Source organism: Centruroides sculpturatus, unplaced genomic scaffold (genome assembly GCF_000671375.1).
Source record: "Centruroides sculpturatus isolate CEXI.00-Female unplaced genomic scaffold, Cexi_2.0 scaffold1625, whole genome shotgun sequence".
NCBI classification, from domain to species: Eukaryota; Metazoa; Arthropoda; class Arachnida; order Scorpiones; family Buthidae; genus Centruroides; species Centruroides sculpturatus.
In genome coordinates this window covers 3,853-16,382 of record NW_019386225.1, presented here as the reverse complement: position 1 = coordinate 16,382, position 12,530 = coordinate 3,853, and the positions used below count along the sequence as shown (strand labels likewise).

The 12,530-nt window shown below is 26.9% G+C and overlaps 1 protein-coding gene across 1 annotated transcript in view; it reads right to left on the bottom strand.

The window, feature by feature from the left end:
- Positions 1-12,082, bottom strand: part of LOC111614160 — a 53,269-nt gene extending 41,187 nt beyond the window's left edge. Inside the window, exon 1 of the mRNA XM_023355539.1 lies at positions 11,503-12,082. Coding sequence (XP_023211307.1) covers positions 11,503-11,794 — 292 coding nt within the window. The 5' untranslated portion in view covers positions 11,795-12,082. The remainder of the gene's footprint in view (positions 1-11,502) is intronic.
- Between the last annotated feature and the right edge of the window lie 448 nt (positions 12,083-12,530).

The window sequence follows — 12,530 nt, the reverse complement described above, 5'->3', positions numbered from 1 at the left end:
TTAGACATTCTTGTGAACTAAGACTTGTTATACTGAGGGAAGAGAAACACATAATTTCCAATTAAAATATTTTTACTGTAACATAATCTTGTTACAGTAAAAATACAATAGTACAAGATTATGCTACAGTAAAAATATTTTAATTGAAAATTGTGTTTTTCTCTTCACTCAGTATAACAAGTCCTAGTTTACAAGAATGTCCAAAGTGGACAAAAGTATAATATAAGTAATTAAGGACAAGAAGCATGTATCAACTTCAATACTGTATTATAAGAACAACTTATATTATTAATATCTCATCAAGAAAATTAAAACTTTGTTAAAAAAAACAATATAAAATATATATATTCTACAACTTTCTATAGTAAATGCTGGTACATATAATTATCACTTCTTACCATTTAGATTTCCGGTAAATACGAATTCAATTAAATGAACTAACGTTTTCAATTCTCTACAGAGATCTGCTTCAGGTTCAGAAATCATTCCAACTATGAAATGCCAAGAATTCAAATGTTTTTGAATACAAACTAATTTAAATAATTGTGCTAGATTTAATGTATAGACAAAAGACTCCCATATCTGTATATTAATGCATTGGCTCATTCTTATGTGAATAATATGTAATTAATGATGGGGATGCTCTTCATACGCGTATTGCTACGCAAACAATAATGTGTTGTCTCTGAAATTTATACAATTCCTAACCCTGCTTGCTTTATAAATTTTGAGGTTTTCCAGGGTCCTGATGTGGTCTGTCTGGAATGATTTTCTTATGAGAGTGGTGTTCTCTAAGTCAGCCTGTATATCTCAGTCTGTGGTGTATGTTGACAGGGCGGTGATGTTTTTTCCTTTGTCTATGTCATATTTGTGTTCCATGATTCTCTTTTGTAAAGACATTTTGATCGATTCAATGTAGACGAAGTCTCTCTGGAACCTGTGGTCCCTGATTGGGTCACTGTACACCCCTGGTGCCCACAAGTTATCTGGTGTGTGTCTTTCGCATTTCTTAGTAGCAAGTAAATTGTTTGTGTCCTGAATACTAATTTAATCCTCTTCTTTTGTGCTATTTCTTTGTATAAGGAATGGAGGTTTTTGTTGTACTCTATGATCCTGTGTTTCTCATTAGGATCCCAATCAGGAATTCCATTGGACCCCGCTTGGTCTGTGATGTAGTCTATAGAAGTCTCATGCTAAACTATGAATTTGTATCTGTGTGTCTGCAGCAATATTCCATAGGTGTTTTAAGCTCCTTCACCGTGTCATCCCATCTAGAGTTGTGCGTAAATGTTCACAAGAATGCAAACAATTTACTTGCTACTAAGAAATGCGAAAGACACACCAGATAACTTGTGGGCACCAGGGGTGTACAGTGACCCAATCAGGGACCACAGGTTCCAGAGAGACTTCGTCTACATTGAATCTATCAAAATGTCTTTACAAAAGAGAATCATGGAACACAAATATGACATAGACAAAGGAAAAAACATCACCGCCCTGTCAACATACACCACAGACTGAGATATACAGGCTGACTTAGAGAACACCACTCTCATAAGAAAATCATTCCAGACAGACCACATCAGGACCCTGGAAAACCTCAAAATTTATAAAGCAAGCAGGGTTAGGAATTGTATAAATTTCAGAGACAACACATTATTGTTTGCGTAGCAATACGCGTATGAAGAGCATCCCCATCATTAATTACATATTATTCACATAAGAATGAGCCAATGCATTAATATACAGATATGGGAGTCTTTTGTCTATACATTAAATCTAGCACAATTATTTAAATTAGTTTGTATTCAAAAACATTTGAATTCTTGGCATTTCATAGTTGGAATGATTTCTGAACCTGAAGCAGATCTCTGTAGAGAATTGAAAACGTTAGTTCATTTAATTGAATTCGTATTTACCGGAAATCTAAAGATTAAGAAGTGATAAATATATATTCTATTACATACAGTATATAGATTTGTATTTTATTGCAATTTAACCTTATTTAAAATATAATCAAAATAATATGATCATTAAGGTTGATAAAAAAAATTATAATAATAATTCTCAAACTATATATTATTTCTCTTATCTACAATTAATCAAATGCTTCATGTTTATTCCAAAAATAATGTAATGTAGTATAAGAAAACAGGAGTCATAAAGTAAATATTCTAAGATTTTAAGACTTCAACTATTTATTCATTCTTTTTCAGAAAATTACAAATTATATATACAGTGGTGTCTTATACTTCAAATTTAATTCATTCCAGGAGACTGTTTGAACTCTGAAGCAATTTTTCCCATTAGGAATAGTGGAGATCGAATTAATCCTTTCCCAGACCCTAAACAATACCAATTTTGATAAACTTAAAACAGCAAATATAGATAATTTAAGGTAAAAATAACACAATTAAATGCCCTAATAATAAATAAAAACACTAAAACTATAAATAAAGTATGTAAATAATGTATAATAAAATGAAAATTGCAGTTACTGGTCACACACTGTCAATTTCATCATCTTAAACATGGCTGCCAGATCTACCACACATGTACTGTACTGCTTTCATGCTTCATGACAAATTCCTTTTTCAACTCAGCCTTTTTCAAGCCTTCCTCCACTAGTTACACTTTGTTGCTTCTACACACTTCTGGGATACCATGATTAATAAGTAAAGATAATATTGGGTTGAACAGAAGAAACTTTGTGCATTTTTAACTGCTGTTACTTAACATAAATGTGTGCTTTGTGAATTTTAACACATTATTGCTAATCTGAGATTATACACTTTGTTCAGAACCTTATTTTATGCTTCCAATGCATTTTTCATTCCACATGCAGTTCAAACTTTGAAGCATCATTTGAACTCTGAAGCAAATTTTTGTCAAATTTGGCATTCAAACTCTGAAGCATTCAAAGTTAGAGTTGTTTGAAGTACAAGATACCACTGTAATTTTATATTATTGTGTAAATGCTTTCACAATATAATGGCTACTTATAATTAAAATTTCCTATATGACATTGCTAGAATAGATGGAATAATACACAATGGATGAATTAACATAAAATTTGGATAATAAGTTCTTCAGAATATGCTAAAGGCAATTTTTTCAGGAAAAAAAATCTGCTTTTGATTATTAGATGAAGTACAGCAATGTAATCAATATTGCTGTAAATAAAATATTTTTTTCATTATTCAGCCTATAAATACTGGAAAATATGACTAACTTTATAAAACCATACATTCTTAAATTCTACTTCCAAAATCATAGAAATACAGTTGTAACTATCAGAAAATATCAATGCATTCCAGAAACATCTTTTCCTTACATTCTTTTTGCTCTGATTTAAGCTATTACAGAAGAGACATCTTGTGTTGCATAACATCTTTTCTACTAATGAAATTTGGAATAAATTTTTTTCCACATTTATTCTGGAAAGCATATCCACTGAATTTTACTGAGATTATTATTTTTTTTTTTTGAATTTTACAGAGATGAAGAAGAAAAGATATAATCCTCATCCTGAATATAAATTAATTATTATTATTACTATTATTGTTTAGGAACTACTTATATTGGTTTTTCATGCATTCAATATCTCTGGAATTAATAATTTTTTATTTCTTATTTCTTAATACTAATATTAAAAAAATGCAATATTTAATAATATTAACTTTTTCAAATAAGATAAAATTCTTCTCAAGTACTCAAATGGGTTCTAATTATATTTCATCACCAAAATCTTTACTCCCCAGCAATCTTAAATTAATGCTAAAGCTTTCAACATTTATTTAAATGTCATCCATAGGTTAAAAATCACTTTCAAACTTTTTAACAAAAAGGATTACATTTAAATCAAAATATGAATTTACAATGTTTTAAATGATTGGATTCCTATTCAATTTACTTTTATTTCAAATCTTTAAAACACATAAATGCCAATGTGCATTGTAATACAAATAATTACAAAAATTACAATACGAACAGACATAATACATATAACATATTAAGTACTGTACATATAGAAGGGAGTGCTCTCTAATTACAGTACTTTATGGATGGGCTTGTTTAGTCCTTATAGTTGATTTCCCAACATGAACTGATTTGTAAATTTCAAGCCCTTCTAAGTGGTTCAATCCAACTTTATTTTCAATGGGTTTTGTTGGTTTGGTACTGTTCCAACTAATGCTGTGCCTTTATTATAATGAATTTAAGTTCTTTAATTTGTGTTTTAAGGAACTCCTATTATGTACTCATGTTTCTACCGATTCTTTGATCTTTTATTGGTTTCTTGTAAATACTGAATATTAATAACCTGTTTTCATCATTTCTTAAAAGTCCAACCTGTTTTCATCATTTCTTAAAAGGCTATAAACTGTTGGATTCTCTTCTGTAGAAAATCTATTTGCTCAGAGATCTGGCAAGTTCCTTATAGATTTTATTGCGGAATCAGTATTAATCAACAATCTTGAATTCATCATCACTGCCTACAGGGTTCTCCTCTTGGTTCTTGACCAAAAGCTTTTTGAGTAACTTATCTATTATTTTGGGATAGTATCCATGTTCTTTAGCTATATTCTTTATGTAGTTGATTTCTTGTTGCCTTTCTACTATGTTTGAGCAGTATGTAACAGTACAAATTGTTGGCTGCCCTAAAGGTAGTCATTTTAAAGTGAAATGGATTGTAACTCTGCAGGTATAAATATTGGTTGATATCTAAGCTTTCTGAAAACCTTCGTAGCTCTTTGTCCTAAGGCAGAGGTCGGCAACCTTTTCTGGACGGTGAGCCATTTTCAAAACAAAATATTTTTAAGCAGGCCATCACAGTCAGATGTTTTGTAATGTAATATGTAGCTTAAATAGGTTTTTTTAAATCAAATATAAATATTATTTAAAAAAATAAAAAATAAAATAAAAATTAGTAACAATTTTATTTACATGCTATAACAACATTGGAGAACAAAAAAGTGACAATTCTTAAAAAAGAAAATAATTTATTTTATTCAAATAAAAACAACATTAAAATTTAATGTGATTTTTGTTCTTGAATGTTTTTCAATAATTCATTTATGTCGGGTTGGGTTTGAGAAACTGAAATCCTCAAAATGTTTTGCAAGTTTTCATGCATTCAATATCTCTGGAATTAATAATTTTTTATTTCTTATCTCTTAATACTAATATTAAAAAAATGCAATATTTAATAATATTAACTTTTTCAAATAAGATAAAATTCTTCTCAAGTACTCAAATGGGTTCTAATTATATTTCATCACCAAAATCTTTACTCCCCAGCAATCTTAAATTAATGGTCAATCTCGTTCTATATTTCAATTTTATGGAATTCATTCTTGAAAAAGTTTGTTCGCATAAATAAGTGCTCAAAAACATGCAAATCATTGATTTTGCAAAATTTCTTAAATTAGGAAACTTATTTTCTGGTAGATCTGAATAGAAAGAAATTAAATTATTTTCATCAAAATTATTTTTATATACTTTGTTTGACTGTAAATCAATTAACTCTAGTTGTAAATTGTCTGGTGCTTTTAAAATATCAAAATTAATAGAATTTTCAAATATTAATATATCAATTTCTTTTGCATAAAAATCTTGAAAGTTATATTGCTTGGTGGGCCACACAAAAACTTGCAATGGGCCACATGCAGCCCGCGGGCCGTGTGTTGTCGACCCGTCCTAAGGTATAAAAGACATCCAAGAAAATGTGCTCTATTGTCATTTTATTGCTCCAGGTGCATAGTAAGTCTGTAAGGGTTATCATTAATCTCCTAAATTCTTGTACATCTGGTGTTGTTTTCCTTTTCCAAATAATGAGTACAATGTCAGTGTACCTGTCATCTGTGTGGAGTAGGCAGGAATGAACTGGTTTTCTAGTTCTCTTAAGATCGGTTCACATAATATGCCTGAGATTACCCATGGGGACTCCATGTTCCTGTAGATGTGTTCTGCCTTCAAACTCAAAAAAATAATGAATATCATGCCAATAGATTATAAGAATATAAAACTGACATATAACTCACCCATCATATATAACCTGTGGATTTATATGCACAAAAATGATACTTCAATTTGCACTATTTTAAAATTAGAGCATTTTTTTTTGTCTTATCATTGATCATTCTTTATTAAATTTTAAAATTATTTAGTTATTTAATCAATATGTATAAAATGAATACTGTTTATTTAAGAAATTATTATAAAATGCAACTTAGGTATGGAGAACACACACACACACACGTCTCATCAACTTTATAATGACAGTTATACATTTCTCCAAAAACTACATTTTATTCTGTTCAATATAAAGAATAATTAATCCTTGAGAAAATCTATCTTGTTTTTTAAATTAAGTTGTTCTTTGAGTATTTTTTAAGTCTCAAGTCTTGAAAAAAATACCCAAAGTACAACTTAATTTATTTTTATGCATCAAGTGCAAAATTGAACAATAAAGACAAAATAAAATTTAGCCTTACTTACAGCTTTTATTTTCATATTGCTTCATTATGCACATTTCATTCAGCAATTTAATTTTCATTTCTCAATGACAAAGTACACACACATCAGTCTTGCAAGTACCATGCACAGTTTGATAGTTTTCAAAAGGCAGCACTAAGTTTCCTCTCTCTCAATAAAAAAAATTCTCACTCTGCCTGTTTTATTTTTATTCACCTTAACAATTATTGTTGAAGTAAATAAAAATAAACATTTGTTAATACAATAATTGTATCAACACATATAATATAATTATTCATATTTTTATTATTTCAAATAATGTTTCTTTTAAGAATATATTTTCACAAATTCATTGAATATCAGAATTTCAATTCACTGTAGTAAATCGATTTGTACATAATAATAACTGTAACATGTAAATAACAGTAAATCAGATATTGATGCATTTATTTACAAGTAAATTATTAATAAAAAAAAGAGTAATTATCCTGTTTATTGCTCCTTGTATGAACCAGAGAATGATGATCTAGTAAAATACAGACAAATGTAATTTTAATGTTCATGAAAATTTAAATATTAAATAAGTAGAATACTTTAATTAATTATATATATATAAATAGTTATTGAATAAATTATTAAATCCAGTAAGAAAAAATAAATGATAAATTTTAAAATTATTGATAATTAAAAATCAGAGAAGATAATATTACAGAAAAAAAAACTGAAATTATCTTTAATTTGAAATATTACATTATTTAAAACATTTTACATTATAAAAATATATTACACTTTCACAACTGTGGAAAAAAAGATTTTTGAAATGTTTAACTAATTGATAAAAATCAATAAAATTAATACATAGATTAATGTAAGTGTGAACCATACTGCTATTAATTTATCAAGTACAGTGAAACATCCATTAATGAACACTCCAAAATAACATACCTCTACATGGACATTTTTACAATCCCCATACCCTTCATATAGGACATCTATTACATTTACCTGTAATAAATAGCAGATGCTATTGTCCATAACCAACCTTATGAAAACACAATGTCCAACCTTCAATATTTTAAAACAGAAACAAAGAATAAGTTCAAATACTCTTTCAGATGATGAATTTTAACCACAGACATCAAATAAAGACTAGCTGAAGATAAGAATAGAGAAGAAGAGTTGGTTGTAAAAAGCTGAACAATATTCTTCATCTGTTAGAGAAAACTAATCTGGTTAAATTGTTAATCACCACTTATTCTCATACATGTTAATGTTATTAAACTTGTGTTATTGTTGAAATTAAGCTTATGGTACAGTACCAAGAAACCATAAACTTTTCCTGAGTTATTCATTCATTCAACAAGAATCATAGCATAGTAGTAATGAGAAAGAAACTCAAAACAATTATGACAACAGCATTTATGTGGTGAAAGTTGAAAGGTCATGTTATGAAGGTGATTTGCCAAACACTTTAAAATGTGGGAAAATATTTGGTATTCTCACATTTATGATCTTAACAGCTTTGTGGCAACTTAAGTGTAATTTCTAATAAATCATTTATTGAAAAAAAACAAAAATGTTTGAAAAATTACAACTATAAAACAAAATCACTATTTCAACTTTTATTAGTCATTAGATCATAAATGACATTATAAATGCAAGAATACCAAATACATTCCCACCCCTTGAAGTTGCTAGTAAATCGCCTTTGTAACTCAACATTTGAATTCTCACAGCCTAAAGTGATCTTTGTTCACCCTTCTGTTCATATATTTTCATATATCTTTATACTATACATCATGAATTCATTTTTGGATAAATAAAATTTTTAAGAACCAAATAAAATCAAATAATATGAAAAAAAAAAACAATAAAAAAGTAAGTAAAACAACAGTTTAACATCAAACTTCATATAACAGTCTAATGATGATATCATTTTCAAATTAATTAAATTGTATTTAATTATAAAGTTAATCTTTTATATTTTCATAAATCTCATGCTGTCAATGTTCTTATTACTTGTACTATTTTTATGATTTTACATATCCTGAAGATGAAATGAAGAGATTCAAAATATTTGACATGATTAAATATAAAAAACTTTCAATAAATCATTATTATGAAGACTTTTATAAATTCAAAATTTCCTATGGATTTATATGAAAGGTTATGTATCTTTTTTATAGCTTAAATCTTAATTCTGGTTATCGTATAAATACTGAAATTTCAAATTAACATCAATTTTAAATGTTAAATTTAGATGAATTAAGGACCACCTATAAGATACTTTTGAATAAGTGAAGTGAAAAACACAATTTCGTTTGATTTCAAAACTGAACACCAATATATTGTGTAGTTTTCAAATCAAACTAAATTACATCAAAACATTCTTAATATCTGCTAATTGTTAAATGATTTTATAACTATCTGCACAGCACTCTATTAACAATTAGAAAATTATTTTAAAAATCATAAGAATTAAAACACATGTTTATAACATATAACAATATTATGCTTGCATAGAAATACAACAATCTTTCATTGTGTGTTATAATTACTGAAATGATGTTTCCTGATAAGAACAATCAAAGTTACTATTTTTTTTTTTTTACAAATCTTTATGTATATTAAATTCAATCATTATGTTGTGATGTTAAATATTTCTGTAAATTATTCTCAACTGGTTTTGTGATATATTAAATATATACTGATGGTTTAACTATCAAAAATAATGTCTCAAGTAATTGAAAATTTTAAAGTATTTATCAATTATTATAACATTTGAAAAGGACTAAATTCAATAAATATTATTTCACTATCTTTAATTAAAGTTTTGATATCTACTTTTTAACTTCTAAAATATATAGAGAAAATTCCAATCATCAAAATTTTCAAGTAGTTCTACTCAGTGTCAACATATTAAACCCTTGAATTTGTGGAAAAGAAACAAAGTCATTGTTAATATTAATAATAAAAAGTGATATCCATTAATTCTATTACATATTCTTTCACTTATAAAATAAAATACCAACATGTTCAAATTATCAAATAAAGCATTCTAGAAGTTACATTTAGGAGTGAATTCCCTAAAGATGAACTACAGTGTGTTGAAAGTTCTTGGAACAAACAATTGAGTCATATTCTCACTCTAAAACAGCATCAATAAAGGATAATCACTTCTTCATGTTTTTAAATTAACTACAGAACTATAACTTAGGTTGAGATTGCCTGTCAGTCAAGTACTAGAACTACCTGTATCATAACATAACACAGGGAGGGGCAACCTTTTTCTATGTAAGGGCTGAATTTCAAAACTTTTGAATTGACGCAGGCCTCATACAAGAGAAAAGAGGGAAAAAAATGTTGGTAAATCACAATTATTTATTCATATATAATTATAAATTAGCATAGATATACTTAATTTAGCTTATGAAACTGATGTAAACATAATATATCGGAAATCTTTGGTTAAATTTTAGTTACTGCTATCTTTAAATTAAATTACAGTAGAGCATCGATTATCCGACTCAATTGGGGACTGGGGTTGGTCGGATAACTGAAAAAATGGATAACCAAAAATATGAAAAAATACATTATTAATATAGTATATTAGTATATCTCATGTAATTAGTATATTAGTATATCGCTATTTACCTACTTCGCGTTGAATTTTCATCGATGTTAAGCCTAACAAAAGTTTTTTTTAAATAATAATCGTCGCTATCGTATTGTTAAAAATTAGAAAATTAAGCCTCATTTAAATACTGGCTCCCTTTCATGGTCGAGCCATGTTGCCAACTAAAACATGTAAAAATACTATTAAATTAGCCAAGACATAGCCAAATATTGTAACACCACATCACTAGCAGACATTTGAATTTGCCGACTAGAACGGTTGGTTAACAGATGTGACGGTTAATCAGGGGGCGGATAATCGATGCTCTACTGTAGTTTTGATGTGTCTGTTAGCCTGTTCTTTGTTTTAATTTTTACTAAATTCACTGCAGAAAAACTATTCATATATATTAGTTGTAGAAAATAATATTTGAATTTTTGCTGCGTACTTCCTTAAGCTGGGAAATTGATATATTTATTCATATTTTACATGGGCCACAAAAGATATTACTGCGGGCCACAGGTTGCCCATCAGACATAACATAATAAATCTATTAATCATATTAAATTTTTTAAAAAGTCTTAAAAAAGTGCAGAAATTTGTATTATATAAGATAACCAATCAATTAAATCATCAAAATATTGATTTAATATTAAAAAATTAATTAATTTAAAAATAATAACAGAATAATTGTATGATGTAAAAAATATCTGCAGTTTATTTATATATTAAACAATTAGTTTTAATTTAATTGGATTGAAAATATTGCATAAACCCAATATTCATGCATCTATTTTCATGATAACATTACATTAATTAATAAATGATTTTATATGTTTAAAAAGCATATTATCATTCTTTAATGTTTTCAAAATTAATAATTCATCCTAAAATTAGTACAAAAATCGAAAACTTTGTTATTTACGTTAAGCAGAAATATATGAAAATTTTGTAATTGAAATTTCTGAGTTAATCTTTCAAGACAATCATCTGAAAAAATAAAAAAATTTAAAAACTATAATATTTAAAAAAAATGTATAGCATGATTACTGAAGTATTATTCAGATTTGGTTTCTTTCAAATGACATAATAACTGATAGATATTCTAAAATTTTAAATTAAATGAAATGCTATTTATGCATTTCAATTCTGCATCATAAAAATGAAAAATTTGCATGAAAAATTATTTAATATAAATTAAGAATATTAAAGATTATTGAATTAAATAATTTTAAAATATTTGAATAAATTTATTAAGTTAGTAAAAATAATGTTAAACATGCAATTAAATAATTATATCAATGATATTAATACATAAATTTTGATATAAATGGAATGCTTAGTTAATTGATCAAAGCCAAATCAAAAGCATCAAGATAATTTTTTTTGTTTGATAGCATAGACAAGCTCACCATCAGTAGCAGAAATTTTGTGGTTTGCTTCAGTTCGGTCAATAATAGCTTCTTCTTTGTTGATTTCTTCAGTATCTGCCATACCATGTGGCAGATCTGAGGAACCAGCTGGAGCAGATAAACAAACTACAGTGTCTATCGATGGAGTTTCACAAGCAGATGACACAGGTGGCGGATCAGAAATGGAATTAGAAACAAGTGATGTTTTGTTAAAAGCTGAGATAGTTGGATTAATGGAAAGATCAGAAAAAAGTGAAGAGTTAGGAGTGGAAAAATTGGAATAATCATTCATGCTATGATTTAGTTTAGAGACAGTTTGAGAAGAATGAGAAATATCTTCTTGATCGGAAAATTTAGTGCTGCATTCTTGTTTATTATCTATTTTATATGTAGTTTGAAATTTTTGAAGTTCTTCAGAAGGTGCAGAAGTATGTGTCGAATCTGGTAATATCACCCTGGTTTCCACTAGAGTATTTATTTAATTTGTAAGTAGAAAAATAAATAAAACATGCATAAGAAAACATGCAAAAATAAGGATAAAATAAAATATTAGAACTTAAATAAATAGATTAAGCAAAAGAAAATTTAAAACAAATGTTAATTATTATTATTATTATATAATAAAAATATTAGCAAGTTTATTATAAATAAAAAATTAGTTATAATTTATTTTATTGTATTATAATATATTTTCAGAATAAACTAATGAAACATATAGATAATATAATTATAAAAAAATTAATGTTTATTTTTAATTTTCAGTAAAAAGTTCATTAAACATTCACTTATAAATTTTACACATTTTTAACAATTTTTGCAAATTACATTGAATAATAAGCACAGTACTATTCAAATTTTTCTATAGATTTAACACTGAAATTTAGATCCAATAGTTTTTTCATAGTGGTAAATGAAAAATTGATAATTTTATCAATTCAGTTTTAAATTGAAATTTTATACAAAAAATGTAGAATTCAAGTTCTAATTTCAACCAGCTAAAGTAGCAATTAATTTCATTTACAAAGTAT